Source organism: Sinocyclocheilus anshuiensis, unplaced genomic scaffold (assembly GCF_001515605.1).
Source record: "Sinocyclocheilus anshuiensis isolate Anshui unplaced genomic scaffold, SAMN03320099.WGS_v1.1 scaffold180, whole genome shotgun sequence".
In the NCBI taxonomy this organism is placed as follows: domain Eukaryota; kingdom Metazoa; phylum Chordata; class Actinopteri; order Cypriniformes; family Cyprinidae; genus Sinocyclocheilus; species Sinocyclocheilus anshuiensis.
Genome location: NW_015554093.1, coordinates 1,189,353 through 1,212,385, shown reverse-complemented (window position 1 = coordinate 1,212,385; position 23,033 = coordinate 1,189,353). Strand labels below are relative to the sequence as shown.

Genomic DNA, 23,033 nt, shown 5'->3' with positions numbered 1-23,033 from the left:
GAAGTTGGACATAGTGCTGTATTAGAGGTAAAAAATGATATAAATACTGATCGGTTTCTCGCACAAACCGATCGTTTCGTGTCTTAGGACATCAATGTGTCGTCACGAGCCGCAGGGTTTAATTTGGATTTGTCTGTGCATGTTTTTTTTACTCATAGATTTTGTTACAATTGCCATGCATTATACGACTGATAGACTGCAACGGCTGGAAAATCATAATTTGTGTTCTACTGAAGAAACAAAGTCACCTACATCTTGGATGCCCTGGGGGTAAGCAGATAAACATCAAATTTTCATTTTGGGGTGAACTATCCCTTTAAGACTGACAGCCCCACAAATCTGTCACTATAAATCAGATCTTCTCTCAATGCTCAACAGTTCTACTTCAAAGATGAGTGTGGCACCACCTAGTGGGAAAACAGAGATTTGCAAAATGAGACAATGTGGTACAAGTATATATAGTGGTTCTCAACCTTTTGGACTGGATTGTCAAGCACTTCAATTTTCAAAGCCCCTCTCCCATATAAGGTAAGATATTTCTGCCAGTATCGCTATAATTATGACAAAGCAGTTTTTTTAAATAAACTGGGGAACAAACAGAAACTATTCCTTGGGAAGCATTTTAATTAGGTATGTTTTTATTAATAATATTATGAATATTAATTGCATCAAGTATATATTCATTTGAAAGTCATCCTGCAGCCCTCTTGAAAGTTTGCTGAGGCCCTTCAGCCACACTTAAAAGTATATAAATGTCACTGTGTACACAAAACATCAAACTAAGTGGCATCTGCAAACAAATGAAGCTAAATATTTTTGAATATCAATGTCATTTTCTGAAATTTTCTTTATATAGAGTACAAAGTAATTCATATATTTTTAAGAGCAGCTTAAGTGTCCAAATATTTTACCAATACTAAGTCAAAGTGAATAACCTTCTATGGATCCCTAACAAATCAAGCTTTCATTTTTCATTTAGTGTTGAAAACTATATAATATTAACGCGCTTGATATCAGACTCAATGTTAAGAACTAAAGGAAGGGTTGTTAATCATCTTACCTGGAATTTTAGGTGGCGCTCCTCTGTCGCCATAACCTGTAGTTGAACATATTTCACATATTTCAAAATATGATCTAAAAATCATACATTTTTCATAGATTTTGAAACTCATGGAACATATTACATTTCCGTAACACTCACCAAGCTCAGAGGGAATAACCAGCTTCCTCTTCTCACCCTCACACATCCTAAGAGTTAAGAGAAGGAACATCATATGCTAAATAGTCTTTTTATAAATCGAGACATCAAAGATATGACAGGAAATCAAAGGTAAAGACAAAAGGAATATGTCAAACTTGAACCCTATCACACTCTAGACAGTTTGCAGACCACTTGGCCACAGCATCAACACATGCTAATATACGGTATCTAACAGAGTTTCACAATGGCTCTTAAATCTAATCTGCTAATCCCTCTTTATTAGACTAATGTTAGGTTCATCTCTTTAAATACTAATCCTGAATGATGTATGACACAGAATCTCAGATTATCTAGAAACGCAGTAGTGCTGCCGCTCACCCCAACAAACCCTGATCCCAGCCCTTGATGACCTGTCCCGTGCCAAGAGTGAAGGTGAAGGGCTGATTCCTCGGTATACTGCTGTCAAATTCTGTCCCATCCTCCAGTTTCCCCTGCAGATAAAAACAGACAGTTAGAAGACGACATTTTTTTTTGCCATGAATAATATTTAGGTCAGAACATTCAGACACTTACAGTGTAGTGCATGTTCAACACGTCTCCCTTTCGGGACTTTACAGGACAGTTGTCCACTCTTTTCTTGATTCCAATCTGTAGTTTTTTCCTTTCAGCCCCTTGCACAAGTGCCATGGGGATGGACATCAGAGTGACAGCTAATACCAAATTCAGTCTCATGTCTGTGGAAAAAAGAAACATCAGAGCTCAGAAATGACATGAAGGAAATTAATCTCGACCACAAAACAGTGCTCATCTCCGCGCATGCGTATGTTCTGCACACAAAAGTACACGTTATCATTTAATAGATGCAGTAATTGGCTGTTAGAAGCAGAAGCCTTCTAAATTAGCTTACACTCATCTATACGATGCATTTTAACTAGCAAAACACTTCCGCTAATCACAGCAGTTGTAGCGTGCTGGATTTATTTTAGAGGAAGTTAATTGGAAGACGGCTACGGTTTTCGGCTGAATCATGTTTATTAGGAAAATTCGCGTACTGTATCGTGTGCTACAGATTTAGCCGTCTACAAATAGAGACGCCTGGGATAATTCTCTATTGTAGTAATTTGAATGCTTAACTGGTAGATAAAAATGCAATTACCTGTAATAAGAATAATACACTCGTACCTGCTGAATCTTAGAATCAGTCTTTCATCAGGAAGTGACGTCAGCAGGCCAGGATTGCTTCCTAGTAGCTTTGCAAAATTCAGTACGTCATTTAAAGAGGGTTAAGGAATTATAATAATAATAAAAACTATATTTATTTTTAACATATGTAATATTCAAATAAGAATGTTACTTAATACTACACTGACAAATCAGACGCGGTTATATTACAGGTAGCTTTGAGGAAATACTGGGGTGGTGAAACGGGACTTTTATTTTGTTTGTCGCCACGATTATTGAGCTTGCACACGAGGGCGCTATTTCCTTATGAATTACTTTCTTATTTGTACACCAGGTAAACCCCAGTGATACACTTTAAACACGATTACAATATTATTATATAGTCGAACCGTTTTAAAGATTAGAAGGGAAATTAGTAAAATAAGGCAGTTATTGTGTAGTGCAAAGTGGGTGTCAATGTAAGCAAGATGGTGGCTATATATATATATATATATATATATATTCAAAAGCAACAGGCTGTCTCTCAATTCACTTTGTATTGCACTGCATTATATGTTTTGCCCCCACTATGAAAATTACAGCAATCTGATCATAAAACTAAGCAAAATAGTAGTAAGCATCTTACTAAGACATCTTATTGGGAGATGTAGAGTAGCAACTGATATTTAGAAATTGGTGTAAGTAGTCTGATATAAAAATCTCATCGAGTTTCATTGCAAGCTATCAGAATTGCAATATATTAATACGATCTGCACAAAATTAGATATTTTTGCTCAGTTTGGGCCTCTGAATAAACGTGGGACATTTTGTTCCTTCTCTCGCGTGAGCTCCATATTCTCACAATATTACTACTATAAAATCCTATCAGATATGATACAAAACATAAAACATATGATTTTTTTTTTTCTATTTAGATTTTCTTTTGCATTCAAGGTTCTTATACGGTTCAATAAACTGCTCCATTAAAAAAAAAAATAAAAATAAAAAATCAAGACTATTATTTTATATGACAGGCTTTGAGGGTTAAAACGTCAACGATATTTTCAGGAAGAGGGGCACATATTCAACCTCCACCCTGAACAAAAGCATCAACATAATCACTTCATCTCTGTCTGAAGGTTTCTCATTTCAATCCCATGAGTGACATGTGACTGTACTGTATGTGACTGCAATAAAAAAAAGGTTTCCGTTGCTGTGGGTGACCAAAGGTGGGCAGACAGCCGTCTTCATTCTGTCATTTGACTCTCTCTCCTGTGGCTTGTTTAAGTGAGACGGACTGAATGCAAATGAGTCAGCTGCTCTCCCCAAAATGATCTTCTCTCCCCCCTCCCTCCCTTCCTTAAGTGTCTCTTACTGCCCCGATAAATCACAACAGACTCAATCTATGGGCGGACGTGCGATACATTTGACCTTAAATTAATAAATTATTATAAGGTTTCAGCAGATGTTCAGTAATCACACTGTGCCTACCAAATGTCGCCATCACAGATTGTTGGTTAAAATTAAAAATGTTTTGACATTGACAAAATTAATTGAAGACTATATGTTGCCTCGACAATGTGTTCATGTCTTATTTGAGAATTAAATGCTGCTCCACACTGAGGCACTGAGGTACAGTGCTTGTTTGAGTGCTTGCATTTGGAAGTTTGTAACTTACTGTAGCAGATACTGAGCAGGGCAGATATTGACCCAATGGACAAAATACACAAAGACCCATCCTCAAAGGATTTAAAAACACCTTCCCAGGTTCTCCTGTTCTCCTTACTGAGCACAACAGTGACTGCACTTTTTCTAGTGGCCTTGATTTAGATAGTATTTTTCACCAGAGTGATATAAAAAGAAAAAGAAAAAAACTAAATGGCATTTAAAAAATAATAAAATTAATTAAACCCATGACCCTACATAGGACACATTAAAATAAAATAAAATAATAAAATAAAATAAAATAAAATAAGATAAAATAAGAGCATGCACAAGACTGTTCTTTTATGAGGGAATGAACTAGGGTAATCAATCCAAAACTATGGTACAATATAAAATAACTGATTACAGTCATTGAGTAGAAGTGTAAATATTCTAAGTTTATTGCAAAATAATCAGTTAAATACAAATATATAAGTAGTTTGAATGTGAAGGCAGACTGGATTGTGGGAAGCATATTCACTGTATTTTCAAGGAAAATTAAATGAATTGACTTCTACATTCACTTGACATTCTTGGAGCTCACGGTAAGTCTGTTTTGAAAGCTTTGCGTGTTATTTTTATTGTTAAAAATCAATTTCTCTATGAAGAAAGTGAATTTGATTTATACTTCTGTAATCTTATTGTTGGACTCTATTGCATTATGTGTTTTTGTGTTTCTCTGCTTCCTGTATTCATATTGTGTGTCCTTGCTAGCACCCAGAAAACCCATGAACATCATCACAACAATGCTGTTATACATATTTTCCCAAACACTGTGAAGCATGAGCTACCCTTTCAACACAAACAAATCTTTGCGAATGACTAGTCAAGTTCTGGAGTCACGAGTGATGAATTTTAATGAAAGCAACCACATAAAATCCTGTCTGGTAGCTGAATGTGCTCTATCTTTCTATATGGCGAAATAATGTAACAGTCCAGAACAAGAGTTATTTTACTGGTGGGTATGTTGAAGTGCTTTAGTAATTTGTTTTGTTTAATCAGAACTTGTAAAATGCCTTCAGCAAATGCAACTACACACAGACTGTGTACAATGCATACAGAATTGAAAAGATGAGAAGAGGTTTGAGCACATGTTCTTGAGAAAATAAAGTCAGAACAGACTCAGTGCTACAGGTTCTAGTGAGAAGGTAAATAAAAGCAGTATAACAGAGGAAGGTCACTGGTAGTTCGTGAGAGTAATGAAGCTGTACAGGTCATTGATTAGACACAAGTGATGCAGGACCTGTAATATGGTTCATGTTCCTGTTGCAGTGAACCAGTGCGGCCCAAAGCAGACGGTGACTAATCAGTTAAGAGTACCTCATGATAAAAGTGTAAAATCACATTGACGAGAGAGACTGAATTTAATGGGCTGGTGCAGGAAGCACACTGATTTCTGTGCCCTTCGTGATAATAAATGTGCTGATGATGTCCTCTTCAAGATCTTGAGAAATAATTTGGTCCATGAAGGAAATTATCTGCTTCAGTGGTTTTGAAATACTCTTTATGGCCAAAAGTATCTGGTGACTGCATCTTTTAGGGGGGCCCTGTGGCCACTGAGATTTCAACAGAGGGAGACCCTTTAAAGATAATTTTATTTAATGTTGCAATGAAACGAAAGTTGTGACGTACAAATGAGTGCAAAGGATTATTGTAAGTAAACAAGAATCGGCATACTGCTTCTCCCAAAGATCAATTTATTAAAAATGTATGAAATTATTTTTTAATAAATTGATCTTTGGGAGCAGCAGTGGCAGTGTGCTGATTCTTGTTTACTTATAGTGAAGTGCTTCATTTGATTGAGCGCCTGTCTACAGTTTCTGGATGTACACATATTATATTTTTTCGAATGCAAATGATTATTTAAAAAAAAAAAAAAGTAGGGCAGGGACTTGGTACTATATGCATCAGATGTTGATTGGACGTTATACTCCAAAATGTAGGCAGATGAACAAACATTTTCACTAGATGTTCTAGGTATGAATAGAATAGAATAGAATAAAAAATAAACATGAATGAATTGTTCACAATAAGATCTATAATATCTATAACAACATGTACAGTGAATTTAGGGTGATAGGCTGAATTTTCATTTCATGCTGACTTTAATAATATTAAATAATTTAATAATATTATTTAAAAATTTATTTATTTTTCATTCACTTAAAATTCATTTATTTTATTTTGTTTTTTTATTTAGTGGTGGCAGGGTTTAAGCAGACAAAAGATTGGAAGTAATGCATATTTAGGGGCCAAGCACTGAAAGTGTAATGGCACCTATTTAATCCGTTTGTATTCTTCTTCTTCCGCTCTGGAAGTCTATGGCAGCCCCTAGAACCACTTGCGGGAAAGTTATGAAATTTGGCATACAGATAGAGGACAGTCTGATCTGTTACCATAGCAAGTTTGAAGTCTCTAACTCAATACCTTTAGCACCACCAACTGGCCAAAGTTGCACTTCTATTTATGCTAATAACTTTTGAACCGTAAAGTTTAGATTAAAAATTATTTTTTTCGTCTGATTCCTTGGCTCATGCAGAATCGAATGCACACTAAAATGTTAGATTCTACGGGTCAAGATTTTTAGCAATTTTTAATAGTTTGAAAAACCTACTTTTTCGAAGTCGTCCTAGACAGTTCGTCTGATTTTCACCAAAATTGACTCAGATCATTTTCAGACCATGCTGGCAAAAACTTATGGAATTCAAGGTGATTAGTCAAACAGTTCTCGAATAACACGCGAACGAATTTGACGAAGAGCATGCCAAAATTGATGTCAGGCTATATCTCCACATCGCTTTAGTGCATTGAGACCAAACTTGGTGTGTGTTATAAGAACCATGACCTGAGGCTACCTGCACAGTTTTGGCGCATCGCCACCTAGTGGTCAGGAGATATTAAAAATGCCTCTTTTTGCTTATAACTTCCCATGTCAGCCATTTTGGGCGTCGGCCATTTTGAATGTTGTCGTAAAATGCTATATTTTATGAACGCGTTGTCATATCATTACGAAACTCAGTATGGGTCTTTGGCACCATGCCCTGATGGTACGCAAAACGTTTCGGAGCAGCGCCACCTTGTGGTCAAAAGTTATAATGAAATTTACAAAAATGCTAATAACTTTTGAGTATGTTAGCCTATTGTAATGAAACTTGGCCCTTGCCAAGAACATAGATACCAATTTTACCATAGTCGGCTGAACTCCCTGTCCACCATTTTATGTTGAAAACCTACTTTTTTGAACTCTTCCAGACCATTTGTCTGATTTTCACAAAAATCTAGTCAGATCATCTTCAGACTGTGCTAACAAAAAGTTATGAATTTCGTGTTTCGTAGTGCAGCTATATTTTCTTTTCATTTCTTTTAGATCAATGGTGTAATCTAAATTAAGAAAACATATACATAAATTAACTGTTCACAGTAATCTAACATGCATTTAGAAAATAGAGTGAATTTTATGGGGAATAGGGTGAATTTTCATTTCATGTTGACTTTAATAATTAATAAATAATACTGTTGTATTATAGTTATTGTGTTGACACCAAGCAATTTATTAAAATGTAATAATATTTATTAATACATTAATTTGTGCAATGCTTTTCACTATAAATACTGTTCCAAAGCAGTTATACATTTAAACAATTATTTCCCTCTCAAATCTTCCACAGACCCCCTACTACAATCATCCCGGTGGCCCCTGGGGATTCTAGGACCCTGATCTAGTGCAAACTCTAACCCTGTTGGTGACAAAAAGCTTCCTGAAATAAACCATGAATCTGAAGCACAAGGAACTGCAGAGCAATCAAACACCTTTTACCGAATCTCTGCCGATAACTCCCACTTGTGTGCTCCATATCTCGGGTGAGGCGGCATTAACGCGCAAGGTGTGACCTTTTCTAATCAGACTGCCATTATACTCTCATCACAGTGAGAGCTCCTCTTTCATAAGGCAGTATAAACAAGGCTCGCAAATTGGACTGTACACTCACTAGGAAAATGAAGCAAATGGCTGCATATTCAAGCCACACAAATGAATCCAATTAGGCATTTACACTCCATTGAGTAGAGGCAGCTTTTCTCTGCCCCCTGCCTTAACTTGACAGGGTAGCAATATGCCCACGGACTAATTCAGTGAAAAGGCTTCAGTCTTTCCAGAAGCCCTCCAACCCACCGATCAAATGAACACCAGAATAGTGTAAGGTAAGCACGTAATGATGACAAGGCACAACTCCAATTGAACATGAGAAGTGGACTGGGTTTACAGATTCAGGCATGGGAGAGCAGGACCAAGAGTTGAGCCCAGGTCTCAAATAGCTTGTTCAACTCCCAGCTGTATAAGAGCTGCCAGCCTACCAGTGCAGGGATGAATGAGTGGACTCTGCTGCCAGCTGCCCCCGAGGATGAGAGGAAACAACCTGAATCTCACATCAACATGCACACAGACTTCCATAATCAGCTCCAACACATCACTGACTCAGTTAAGAAAGACAGCAGCGTGAGGGACAGACAGATAGACCATGAGACGTGTCCAAAGAGCTGCGAGGCAGTGTCAGATCTTCAGGCAGACAGATGGAAGTGGGGGATTCATTTCCAGGTGAACAGCTGTTATCTCACTGATAGATTTTGAAGAACTCCTAGAAAACCACGAAGGTCATGATAAAACACAGAGTCTGTGCCCAAATTCCTGGACTTACTTTCATAGTATAGGCCTACACTGAATCTAATAAACAACTTAGCTCTCGACCACTGATGAACTTTTAGACTTTTTCTAAGATTTTTGTTTTGCTTGATCACAGTTTCAAGGGGAAAAAAAGCTCAGTTGCAAATACTAGCTGAACACCACACCTCTAAATAATTATTCATTAGACACACTGATAACTTACCAGCTTTCGGAAAATCAGTTATGACGGTTGGGTGTACGTCACTCCACCAATTAACATTTAATAGCCACACTGATATCTTGTCAGCTTTTTAACAGATCAGTTGCCACTATTGATTGAACACCTCACCGCCTACACTCTTAAAAATAAAGGTGCTTCACGATGCCATAGAAGAACCTTTTTGTCTAAATGGTTCCATTAAGAACCTTTAACACCTGATGAACCTTTCTGTTTCACAAAAGGTTCTTTGTGGCGAAAGAAGGTTCTTCAGATTATAAAAAGGTAAGAAAGAGATGGTTCTTTAAAGAACCTTTGACTGAATGGTTCTTTGTGGAACCAAAAATGGTTCTTCTATGGCATCACTTGAAGAACCTTTTGAAGCACCTTTATTTTTAAGAGTGTAATTCATATGTATGATGCACAAGATCTTTGCACCTGACCACTTGTCAACTTATACTGTATGACGCATTTCCTTTATTTGGCCAAAATGTTAAAGTGGACGTGAAGACTGCAATTGTGTGTAGAATGTTTGATTACCTGAAGGTACAAACTTACAACAAAGTGTTGTAAAAAAATAAAGCTTTTACAAAGCTTTATTTAGACATTCTGATTTTCACTACTTTGCACTTTAAAATAAAGTTCTAAATGCCAGTTCAGTAGTTTCTATGTGATGACAATTTATTAATAGTAATTCTAATTAAGTGATAAAAAGCAGTTTCAAATGTTATCAACTTTACTATACATTTTTACTATAAAGACTCATTATTTCAGGCCACGCGAGTTTAAGAACATGAAGAATGATGGGATACGCTTAGTCTCAAATAGAGACTGTGGATTTAGTGTGCGTTAAGGGCACTGAGCTTTGGCATTTTTCAGACCTGGGACAGTCTTGCACACTTACTTCCTGTCACGTGTACATGCTCTCAGGTTGCCAAGACTGCAAACGTGGGTACTGGGACAGGCTCATAGTTCATCACGTGTCTCCCTCACTTTTCAGAAGGGGCATTTCCTCCAAGGAGGCAAGGGAGACAGTGCCTCCTCAAAAATTGGACGAGAAACTATTCAACAGTTGAAAAATAAAACAACACAAATATTACAAAATATGAAATTAAAAAGCATATAAATCACTAATTTTTCTAAAGTGACATTGTCAAACAGCGATCCCAGCAGTTAAAGTAGTTACAGCAGGAGGCAGCATTTCACTTGCCTTCTCTGAGCCCATTAACATTAAAACAAATACACAAAAAAATAATACAAAAAAATTTAAAACACCCAGACTGTAAGATCTGAACATAATGCCTTACAAATTTGTCTATTAAAGGGATAATTCACCCAAAAATGAAAATTCTGTCATCATCTACTCACCCAACTGTTTGGTTACCAACATTCTTCAAACTACCGGTATATTCTTTTGTGTTCACCAGAAGAAAGAAACTCATATAGGTTTGGAACAACATGAGAGTGAGTGAATAATGACAAAACTTTCATTTTTGGGTGAAATATCTCTTTAATATGCAAATGTTATATTAACAGATTGTATAGTATGATACCTAATAGGGCTGTGCAAAATATCGAAAATGTACATATCGCAATATGCATATCGCTACGGCTTGCAATATTTGGGGCCATGAACAAAAGACAAAGAGAAAATCATTCACTGCTCTTACCTAAATAACTTTTGTAGCTTAAATAAGAATCAGTGCATATTGAATTCATAGAGTAAATACTAAGCAGTGTTGTATTTTTCCTTTTTATTATTCAGTTCCTAAACTCATGTTAAAATGATTACACTAATGTTAAAATGACATTTTTATGTAATGCTAGAGTAAAACACTACCGTTCACTTTCAGAAGTTGTTGTAGGGGTGCTTCTCACAAACACAAGGAATTTGTTGTGGTTTTACAGGAGCTCTTGATACATACATACATACATACATACATACAAATAACCATATATATATGACATATCTGAGCATGTGGCACTTTAAGCATTATCGTATTGCATATCGAATATCGCATTATTTAATGAGTTATTGCATATCGCATTTTTCTTCAATATCGCACAGCCCTAATACCTAAAAAGTCTGGGCAATAAATAAAAACATGTTCTTGGGTACAACCCTGCTTTTGACTCCTGATGACATACTAAAACCACAAAAACAATGTACTAAAATGTTAAAAAAGTAAAATATAACCATGAGGAACACCTTTCCTAGCACTTGCACTTTAAAAGAGTCCACCCATTTTTCCACCAACTTGTTTTTCAACAAGACCTGACAGTTCCTCAGCTCCTGTGGTCTTATGGGATAGCAAAGTGTCCACTGGTTGCACCCTTCAAAATTTCAGCAGTACATCTGTCATCCGGGTTTTGTTTGCCTACTCTATGCCTGAGACATGAGACAGGGAAGTATGCACATTCAGATGACCAGCAAAAGGGCTTTTTGGACAGTAGCATTGCAGGACGACTCCGGTATTGACTGTGGCTTATTTGAGACTCATGTATGCAGGAGGGACGTGTCGGATAACCCAAAAGCCAGAATTACATAGAGCTTATGAATATTTTGTGACACTGTTGTATTACAGAGTGGCAAGACTAGACTGTGAATATTCATATCTAATTCACCACTGTACCTACAGCCAGGTACATGCAAGGATTCCAATACTTTCCCTGAATACACGATAACCTTCTTAAACAGAGCTCTAACAGATGGAAGGAACGTGGAATAATCTGGTGGCCTTCAGGGTTATAGTGATAAAAGACTAGGGAAAAAAGAGAGAGACAGGAAACCATGAAGCTGAGAGAGTGCGAAAGAACGAGAGGGTAAAAAAAAAGAGAGAGATGAAAGCTAGGCAATGAAAATAGGATTGTGGGATCGACAGGCACGGGCGAAGAACATTGATTCATACATCTGCTGATAAGACTGCCAAAGTGCCTCAATAACTGCAAGATGACAAGTTAAACTCTCTGATCCCGAAGAGGAGCTAATAAAGACATAATCCACTGTTTTTTTCCAAGGACATATGCCATATTCACACCTACAGTTGGGTCATACTGGTATGTCTCAATTAAAAAACTGTTCTAAAATTTGATTTTATTTAATGCTTCTGAGTCATTCTTCCTCCAATTAAACACCCCCACTGTCAACATGAGATCCATCAGATACGAGACTGACCAACATAATAAAAAAAACCCTGCAGAGCTTCATCCACAAATATCAATCCATCAGCTGAGCGAATCAACTCACCCCGCACTTGCTGCCAGAATAGAATGAGCATATGGATGCACAGGGGAGCTTCATCCATCACTCCTACATTATCCCACAATCCTATACCCCGTTTTGCCACAAGCGCACCAATATGGAGCCATCAGTCAGCAGTATTGTTGGCAGGCTGACTATCCCTAATCATAAGACTCTAAGAAGCTAATGAACATAATTATTCACATGATGGATCTTATATTATTCTATGTCTTCCATTATACAGACGGTTTCTTGAGCCACATGTAGCAGGCAGACAGACAATCAATAAGCAGCTATTATTGGAGGCATGTGATGTCATAGGCACGTGAGATCACGCGATCACAGATATTGATCTGAATGGAACCCACTCAAACATCGACTCATAAAAGCATCATGTCAAGCTATTTTTACATTGTGGTTTGCATATTCACGTGTATATCGACTACTTGAGAGAATGAATCGAAACAATTGCATCACCACATGTTTAATTATTGACTTATTATATGCACAAAATGCAAAATAAAAATATCAAACAGGACACTGTAGACAGTCTGTTATCCTCCTTTTATTTATATATATATATATATATTTTTTTTTTCTCCAACATTTTTCAATGCTAAAATAACACACACGAGGGTATGGTGCATTAGTATTTGCATATGTTATATTCCTCATTATCAAAACAGATCGAAAGAGATGAACTTCACAGAAAAACAGACATTCAAATGGAAAGATAACGAATGCTATCAAAGGCATCAGATCCGAAATGTCACACAGATTAGTTCAGAAAATTCCCAATTTCAAACACAGTGACAATCTATGCACAGAAATATTTACCCTGTAAAAATTCAACAGTTTGAGTTAACAATGCCAAGTACCTATTCATCAGCAATGTACGATGCTATATTAAGACGCATGACCCATTTAACAACAACTTTGATAAATACTTAATTGTTGTATTGGTGGCATGAAACAAAGCCAAGCATCAACCACGTCTCGACTCAAAAACTCTCACAGAACCGCAGAGAGGGTCGCTGGCTTGACTGCGCTGTCAGAGCTGATATCATCGATTGGTTCTCCAGAGATGTTGCCAGTGCCCCATATTGATATGGGAACCAAAGTCCAAAAGCCAACAGGAAGCTTCCCTTCTCCCAACAAATCCCCTAGTTTTGTGCCCGTCACGATAAAGTCTTTTGTGCTCGTGTAAACTGAGATGTATTTGTCAAATAACACAGAGGAACAATCTCAAAAATGATTGTGGTGATGAGTTGGACGTTTGTGCTCTAAAATCTACATCTAAAAAACATTAGCTCCATTTTAATGGCAACATCCATTTGAAGGGACGATCATCACATTTATGGGCCTGTACGATTCACACGGATAAAACAGCACGCTGTAGTCTCCACCTTGGGATGTTATGATGAACGATGAGAAAATATCCACGTTGCAGGCTATTGGTCCTCATGAAGAATTGGTCTACTTTAAGTCAAGACTGTTAAAACCATTTCAGACGCACCCCAATGGACCTCTTTTGCCGCAACAGCCGTGCATCTCGTAGATTTTCAGGCTGAGTGCTTTCAATTACTCCAATGCCGTTGAATAAAACCTCTCATTATCTATTACCAATTACATCAATCGTGTTCAACAAGGGAAATTAGAGAAAGCTGGAGAATAAAGCCATTTGGTGTCACTACAGCAGCCATGAGGCATCTGCTGCTAAGGGGAATGTAACGGGACAGTGAAATAAATTCACATTAAAAGAGGAATTGGAACACAAGCACGAGACGCGCCCTGGGAAAAGGACGTTCCCCTAAAGCCTGTGTTCCAACTCAATGTGCCCCGAAGCTGCTGCGGAGTCTATAAGTGCTCTTGAATATAGAGTCATCGATCCTCGTTGGCCTCAATGGAGCTCACTTCAGCCCAAACCACCTGGGTAACTATTCTCCACCTTTACATGATACACAACTCAAGTGTAAGACTCAGGAGACGAGGTCAGATCCATTCTTGCACTTATTTTCCCAGCAACAAAGCAGGCTAGGCCATTGGTCAGAACATTGGGTATGTGTTACATGGCTATTTGTCTTGAAATAAATTGAATTTCGCTTGGTAATTCAAGTAAGATACTCTGTGCCATAAGACTTTTAAGGGTAAGGGGAGGGAAGGATTGTGCATGATTTTTTTTTTTTTTTATATTTCCAGTCATAGTGCTTTCAGTTTATGTAAACGATCACGACCAAAGTGATGAAACATCTGTGTGCATTATTTAATGTGACTAGTAATGCATCTAATAAGTCTCTTTCTGTCTTTAACTTATTGCTTGTTATATTTGAAGTGTAAATATTTTAGTTTTGACTACATTCATTAATACTAATTAAAGACTGACAAACATTTCTCTGTAAACAGCATAACACTAGCTCACATCCTCATCACGTATAAATTAAAAAGTGATCACAAAAGCACATATGACACTAAAGTCAGTTTTCAAAATGTTTTCAGATTCAACCGTCATTCTTTGAGATTCTGTAAAAATAAGCTCAACCTTCCTCCCTTAATGTGTGCTGCTTCTAAAAAGTGATAGATTCCATATGTAACTGAGTGAGTGTGTGTGCGTGTGTGTTTTTAGCCTTGCAGGGATTGGCAGTGGTGATGTGTTGTTCCCTGCTGTTGGCCTTCATGATATCTATTCAGTGATCTCCAGAATAAGATCGTCTCCTTCCAGAGTGCTGTCGGCGGTCACATAGATCTTGGCCACGGTGCCGGAGAGCGGCGAGTTCACCACCGTCTCCATCTTCATGGCACTGAGGACGCAGAGTGGTTGTCCTTTCTCCACCTGCTGGCCCTGCTTCACTTTCACCTCCACCACCTTACCAGGCATGGGAGCCCCAATCTGTCCACGAACGTCCTTCAGGGCTTTGGGGTGGAAATGCATCTCCTACAAATACAAGAAAATTGATTTAGCAGGGACATCGGTTTCATTTACACTTTGCATTTGACTATCACCAACTATTCCCAAGAAATAAATACATGCTGAATATTATAAGATAATTTGTGTGTGTGTTCTGGTATATGGTTTATGAGGACACAAATGTGTATAATGACATGGGTACTACAACATTAACATTGTTTATGAGAACACATATACACAATTTATTTATATTAATTTATTTTTATTTTTACATTTATTCTATTTATCTTTTATAAATTTGTGTTTGTGTGTGTATGTATATATACATACAGTATATATACACACACACACACACACACACACACACACACACACACACATATATACACATACTAATTAAAAAGATAAATATAATAAATGTAAAAATAAATAAAAATAATAAATTATAAAATGCATTGGTTCAGCATTTATTTAGGAAACTTAAATTTGAATGAAATGAAATAAAAACTAAAGACTAATATAACTGGAAAAACCTGAAAAAAACTAAAATATATTTTCCAAATATGTTTCAAAACGTACTAAAATAAAATAAAAATGTCCACAAAGTAATTTAATTATTTGCATGCATGTGTATTAGAAAACTTTATAACATAAAAATGCCACTAGACAGCAATTACACCAGGTAATACTGTACATACTGTATGGAGTTACATATGAAAGCTACACATTAAATATTTATTAACAAATATCAGTTAGCACATTAACTATGGCAGCCTAACACACTAAAACAAGCTAAATAAACTGAAACTAGAAAACGCATAGGAAAACTAAATAAAAAATAGAAATAAAAACTACATTTTAAATATCTGAAATTATAATAACCTACAACTAAAACTAATTGATGGTTCATTATGATCAAATCTGTACATAAAAATGTCATCTCGACAATAATGCTGTCTGGACTCTGGATGTGGCTTGTAAAATCATGACTGTACCAGTTTTATTTACATTATTTACATTATTTACTTCTTGTCAGTCAACCCTCAAGCAGTTGGTACAAAACTTTGCCAAATTTCACTATAAAAAAAAAAGTTGCGACATTCAGAAACACACCTTCGTGGCCACAGTGTCTTTGACCAGAACAGATCTCAGCTGACCATTGAGCTCGAAGAACACCTCTCTCTGACCGGCTTTATTAAGGTCTCCTAGAGCCAAAGCCTTGATATGAAGTGTCTTGCCTCGCTCCAACTCCACCTGAGACAGACAGCAGACATATGAGAAGAGGAAATAAGGAACTTATGGTTGGAATGTAGGAATGAGACTTACAATCATGGATGACAGGAAGATTTATGGCACAGTAACAGCAAATAAAAATGTGCTGCTACTTCTGTTTAATAATTGAAAATGTTTTATTTATTAAAAAAAAAGAAATCCTTCCACCTCAAACTCTTCAGCAATCTTGGGTCCATCCAGGAAGAGTCTAGTGTCCAGACAATCCACAGGGCCAAAGGTTCTGGTGAATTCTTTGAACTCCTGGAACACTTTGGGGTACATGGCTGCAGACATCACATCCTCCGGGGTGATTTCATCACCGTGAGCATCTCGCAGCTGCTTCTCCAAGACCTGGAAATCCATGGGGGGCAGGGAGGCTCCAGGACGTCCTTCCACACGGGGAAGAGACTTCAAAACCTGTGCCACAAACAAGTGATGAGAACCTGAGAAAAGAGCAGGTGCCTGAACACACAATAAACGCATATTTCCTCGCTGTATTTTCAAGCTGCTCGTAAGTGGATGATGTAGAGTGCTGGCAATCCCCCTGAGCCCCACACTGAATCCGAGAATATTTATAACCGATCATTACCAGGAGTAGGATTAATCTCTCCCTACTGCTTCATTTAAATGGATTTAAGAGGCTGAAGAATCAAGTGCAAGTAGCGAAGAATTAAACTTGAAGTGGCAAATTGTAAATTTTTATTCATCAAAACAAAGAAAGACTTCAGAATACACACCGCAGACCTAAATAAAACACTTTTTATGTAAGCAAACCAAAGCTTGCATAATGATGAACAATATTAATGTTACAAAACAGATGGGAAAAAATAAGGCCACGTTGCTCAAATATGTTTGTTATCTAAATTATATGCAAAGCAGATGGCCTACTAATTATGAAAAAGAGACATTATAAATAAATTAGCAGCAAACTTGCATGCATAGAAAAGCTTTAATGCAAGCATTGTTCATTTCTGATGTGAGACACATTTGTCAGGGAAATGGCTAATCTTGCACTGGAATGGCTGCTGGGTAATTGGGGCGTTCAAAACAAAAGGAATGACATGGTTCTGCTTTGCGTATCTCTGACAAGCACAACACAGCGTTAATGCACTCTAGAGACTGTAGGGAAACCCTCTCAAGGCAGACTTTACTGCGATCAACCGAATATCTTCAGTGAGAGAGCTAAAGCTTATTTTGCTCACCGCAGAGATATTCAATAACTTGTATTTATGCAATACTGTACAAAACCGGTTCTTCTCTTCTTTCTGATCTCAGCTCAAGCTGAGCCGAGACTTAAACTTAAGTTCAACTTTATTCATTTAAATAATCAATTCTAAATCCTTCCTCTGACCCTTTCATCTTCATCACAACCCCTGGCCCCATACAAGACATTAATTCCATATTTCTAACCCTGGGGCAGTATTACAGAAACTTTTTATCTTAATTCTCGACTAAAGATTTGGAAAAGTTCTATTCCCTAAGTGAAATCACCATGGTTAGGATAGGATAGGATTCTGAATTAAGGGCCGGTAACACTAGACTTTGAAAATGCAACGTTTCTTCTGCATTTAACCCATAATAATAAATACAAAATGTAAAAATATACAATCAACTTCACTTTTATGCAATGCTGCAAACCTGCAGCTGTAAAGTTTGTGTTTTTTAATTCAGTTACATCTTGGTCACACATCTTCATGTGATACCAAGGTTATAATAGTTTCACAACATTTTCATTATTTCAAATAAAATAAACATTAACTGAAATTAAAAAAAAACTTAAACTTGTTTTATTTCAGCTAGTTGCCAAGGAAACATTTCTGATTTTCATTTAGTTCAACTAATATAACTAAAATAGAAAAATTATATACAGTGGGTACGGAAAGTATTCAGACCCCCTTCAATTTTTCACTCTTTGTTATATTGCAGCCATTTGCTAAAATCATTTAAGTTAATTTTTTTCCTCATTAATGTACACACAGCACCCCATATTGACATTCTACTAAATACTGAGCAAAGGGTCTGAATACTTAGGACCATGTGATATTTCAGTTTTTCTTTTTTAATAAATCTGCAAAAATGTCAACGATTCTGTGTTTTTCTGTCAATATGGGGTGCTGTGTGTACATTAATGAGGAAAAAAAATTAACTTAAATGATTTTAGCAAATGGCTGCAATATAACAAAGAGTGAAAAATTGAAGGGGGTCTGAATACTTTCCGTACCCACTGTATATATACATGCATACATACACACACACACACACACACACAAATAAATGAACAAATTATTAACAAAATTAACAACAAAAAAAACAAACTTAAAATAAAAAAATGAAAATGGAAAATACAAAAAATAAAAACAAATGTAAAATATTAGCAGAAACTATACTAGTATTTCAATGATAGTAAAATAACACTACGTGATACACATTTGCAGGTCAGAGTTCCCCAAACCTTACTTTGCAATGCAGTGAAATGCAAAACTTCTTAAAATGATCTTGTGTTTCCAGTCTCAGGCATTTGTATATTTATGAAAGGAATTCATTACAAATGAAAAGTGTAGTGTGAGGATGTTTCTGTAACACAGCACCAACCACTAGAGTTCTAACTTTGACACTTAACCTAAACCACTTAACCCAGTTGATGCTTAAATTTTAACCCTAAACACTATTTCTACTATCAGAACGTTTGTGTTAAACAAAACAACACTGGACCCCATTAACTTTCATTGTATAGACAAAAATATCAAAACATCTTGACATGAGGGTAAGTAAATGATGACCGAATCTTTTTTTTTTGGGTGGATATTCCTTTTAAGAACGTAATTTGCCCACTGTTAGATCCTGTACAACATTTAATAAGGTATCTTGTCACACTTGAGTGAGAAATGCGCTGTGCAGGTTGTACCTTTGACCTGAAGGGCTCCGGGAAGCCTCCATGGGGGATGCCGATGTGTCCTTGCAGGAACTCCACCACAGAGAGGGGGAAAGACAACTCATCCGCTCTCTCCTCCACCTCTGCCCGAGTCAGAGCGTTCTGCACCATGAACTGTGCCAGATCACCCACAATCTTAGAGGAGGGTGTCACCTTAAGGAAGGGGAAGAGAGGAGAAGGACAGATAAGCAAGAAAGGAAAGACATGCTTGCTTAGGCCTCCATCAATACATCTCAGCTCTCCGCCAGGCTTATCCGTCCTCAGGCCATCTGGCCAATCTAGACTAGGAATAAGAGAGGAGACACGAGTGCAGTGGCAAACAGAAACACAGCTTAGGGAGAAGTAAGGACAAAAGGGAAAAAGAATGGGAGAAAGAGAATGGAGAGGCGCTAATGAAACCCAGTGCTAATGTGTTGTCTGTTAGCTCGGCCTACGATATTGACAATATTAACAGCGAGGGGACCCTGAGAACAGAAAGCCAACTATCTTCGATCATTTAATTAAGCCCAGGGAAATGAAAAGCAGCAAGGCGAGACCAAACGCTCACAGACGCCTTTGATTGGAGGAGATCAGTCAGAGCCTCTCTGAAACACAGCAGATAAGCTTTGCTTAAAGCTCTTCCCAGTTGATCTGTCTCTGGGCCATAGGAGACAGGGATAGGATTATTTATTTGCTCCTTCTTTCTACCCCTCTTTTTTTGCCAAGTTATTTTTATTCAATTTCATCTGGAGATTGAGACGGTTGCAACGGAATAAGAGGGATGTGGAGGTGGAGGGAGAAAAAAGAGAGGAAAGCAGGCAATTAAATCTGCGATGCAGAGAGGAGCTGTCGGGTCCACGGTGCTCATGATCTTGTGAGCGTGAGCAGATTTCAAGAATGAGGGTGAGACCCGTCTGAGCGCAGGGGGTGATAATTAAGCCCTATTTAACCTGGGAGAATGTTGCATATGAGCGATTTAAACTGCGTCGATCGTGGTGGTCACGTGACGTGATTACGGTATATAAACAATCTTAAACGTTCCATTCATTGATGGAAAAAGGGGGAAAAACCCAGCACACTTCTGCATGAATCTAAAGAATAATGCATATTTACTCGTCTCAAATGACTGGCTTCCAACCTTGAATGCAATGAAGGGGTGAAATCTGATTTAAATCTCTGAAAGGACTGATTGTAGACCTAAAACCTAAAAATTATCTGGATTTCACATTATACAGGAAGTAAAGAATATGAAATTGGATTTCAAAGCAAGAGAGCCAGACTGAATACTGCTTAACCACTTATTTCCACTATCTGGTTGAATAACAGTGGTTGCACATCACATAATTTTTTTTATCAAATCATATTCCAATGCAGTTAATATTCAAAATACAGTTATTCCTAGAGTTTTTACATTTTATGAATAGAACTAAAAAGCAGACTATTAACTAACTAAAACTAAAAGCAGAATTATTTTATAATTATCATGCATGCAGTGTTTATGAACTCATATTAAATAGGACTATATGAAATACTTTTTCCTTTTTTTTGTATAATAGGCAAGGCAAGGCAATATTTATTAGTATAAAACAAAACATTTTAATAAGTCTGAAAGTGACGTTGACTCGTTGAGTCTTAAAAAGGCGCTATATAATAAAACAATTATCTATTATTATTATCATCATTAAAGTTTTCATTTGCCACACCAAAGAAACATTTAAAATAAACTAGTAAAGGATAAAATAATTCAAAAGGGGGACAGAATGAAGAAAAATTGTGAAATCTAAAAATATATACGGCATATAAAATATATATTTCTTTCATGGACATGTAACTATCTTTACTTTATCTTTATCTTTATCTATACCTACCTACTAAAGGCTTGAGTGGATTTTATGCTGCTAATTATATCTTATGATAGATTTCTCAGATGACTGATTTTTTTAAAAGCTATAAAGCTGTCTCTTCAGAGATGGCTTTTATTATTTGAAGAGCTAGACTGTTTTGAAGCGATTACGTGCCAGGACCAAATTAACTAGTTTCGACAGGAAAAAAAAATGTAAGGAAAATAAAGAATCTATTCCAGAGCAAAATTAGAGACACAAACATCTATCTTTTATATGTCTAAGGGAGTACAAAGTGGTAGCAGGACGTTTTTAAAATCCAAACTGTCCAACAAAGTCTTTGAATAAATGATGTGAACCAGACGTAACAAGCACAAGTCTAGTAAGAACTGAATATTTTGTATGATAGAGGAATCGATGTTACATGTTTGCACGTTACATTTGACCAAAATAACTCAAATTATAACAAAATACTTTTGAAGAATTCTAACATCAGATTAATATCAGCAAGCTGGGAAATGGACATGCGTGACAATAAAAGGAATGACTCATAAAACGTGAGCATTTGACAACATCGCGACTCAAGTTTGTGAAACATAACATCTGAGGAAAAGACGTCAACCTAATTAGCTAAAAGGTGTGATGTCTTTGGTTACATTATAAATACACCAGACTAGAGAAATGTAAATGTCTGTGATTTCAGAGAGACTGAAGATCTGGATTAACATAAGTTATAACAGACATGAAGAGTTGAAGGAGTCTATCATAACAGTTTGCACATTAATGCAACGTGTACTACTGCATTAATATTTTCTATTTGAGTCATCATGTCTAAAAACTTTTAAGTATTATGCATTTCATAAGAAATGAGCTGACCTGATTTCTCGTCTGGCAATCACTGAATAGTGTAAAAGTGATCACATACTTTTCAGGATCCTTGGTTCTGAACGCTTTTTTCATTAATTTTCTCCAAAACGACTCCTATTAAAGAATTCTATGCAAAACCAGCTCAGAGAAGAATTACAACTGACTCAGAGGAGGATTACAAGATTGCAAATTTTGATTTAAAGTAAAAAAAGGACAAAAGTTCTCTTTTTTTAATTGTAAAATAAAATGTACGACAAAGTATTCAAACGATATAAACAAATATATTTGCAATGCTTCATAGGAGTCAGTCTTTGCCACTTTTTTGCTGTAATTTCTAACCAATCTCTTATTAATCAATCCAGGATTATGGCTGTAATTTGTTACAAATGGGACAACTTGACTGTTGCGTTATGGGTATGAGTGAATCCCTATAAAACAGAGCTCAAGTCCACAAAGCCCATCACAAATAACTAAAAATAGGTTTGAATATGTAAATAAAGAAAATGTTATGGGGTAATTGCTCACTTTGATGAGGTCACCGAGCAGCTTGTTGGCTTCTACGTAGGCTTTCTTCACCTCCTTAAACTTGTTCCCCAGCCCCATACTGTGCGCTTGAAAGTGGAGATTGGTGTACTGGCCACCTGGGATCTCGTTCTCATAGACATCAGCATTCCCAGACTTCATGGTGGCAGTGCAGTCAAACGGAGCATAAAGGCCTCGGGTCACCTCCCAATACTCACTGTAGTCAAATACCTTCTCAAGAGAGATGCCTGAGAAAGAGGTGTGAGTGAAGTGAAAGAAAAAGAAAAAAGAAAAAAAATGAGCAAAGAAAGACAGGAGGAGACATCATTAGTCTACCAAGAGGAATAAGCAATCTGAGAACAAGCAGCACAACAAATGACTATCTGACATTAATATTTAATCAAAAATAATGAAAGTCCTTGTCTCTTTAACAGACTGCACCAGCTAATCAGGCATTCTTCCAAAGCTTTTAATCAGTCATCGAAAGCTCAGCACACGGGGGCCTGTATGTGGTAGAAGCAGGGCATTGGT

At 36.8% G+C, this 23,033-nt stretch overlaps 2 protein-coding genes across 3 annotated transcripts in view; both read right to left on the bottom strand.

Moving 5' to 3' along the window:
- Positions 1-322: 322 nt before the first annotated feature.
- On the bottom strand, positions 323-2,437 carry fkbp2 (FKBP prolyl isomerase 2). 2 transcript variants are annotated; one of them, XM_016461593.1, is made up of 6 exons: positions 2,358-2,437; positions 1,775-1,935; positions 1,580-1,692; positions 1,202-1,248; positions 1,061-1,096; positions 323-407 (listed from the first exon to the last, which is right to left on the bottom strand). In XM_016461593.1, the coding sequence occupies exons 2-6, from the start codon at positions 1,931-1,933 to the stop codon at positions 346-348; spliced, it is 417 nt and encodes a 138-aa protein (XP_016317079.1). In that variant the 5' UTR covers positions 1,934-1,935; positions 2,358-2,437; the 3' UTR covers positions 323-345. The 2 variants fall into 2 exon arrangements, with proteins under 2 accessions (XP_016317079.1, XP_016317080.1); XM_016461594.1 differs by having other exon boundaries at positions 2,384-2,411.
- A 10,829-nt stretch (positions 2,438-13,266) lies between these two features.
- The window catches only part of pcxa (pyruvate carboxylase a), a 134,506-nt gene continuing 124,739 nt past the window's right edge, over positions 13,267-23,033 (bottom strand). Inside the window, exons 18-23 of the mRNA XM_016461475.1 lie at positions 22,944-22,946; positions 22,506-22,750; positions 19,267-19,446; positions 16,530-16,778; positions 16,203-16,343; positions 13,267-15,116 (exon numbers count right to left, since the gene is read on the bottom strand). Of these exons, the coding sequence (XP_016316961.1) occupies positions 14,865-15,116; positions 16,203-16,343; positions 16,530-16,778; positions 19,267-19,446; positions 22,506-22,750; positions 22,944-22,946 (1,070 nt within the window). The 3' untranslated portion in view covers positions 13,267-14,864. The remainder of the gene's footprint in view (positions 15,117-16,202; positions 16,344-16,529; positions 16,779-19,266; positions 19,447-22,505; positions 22,751-22,943; positions 22,947-23,033) is intronic.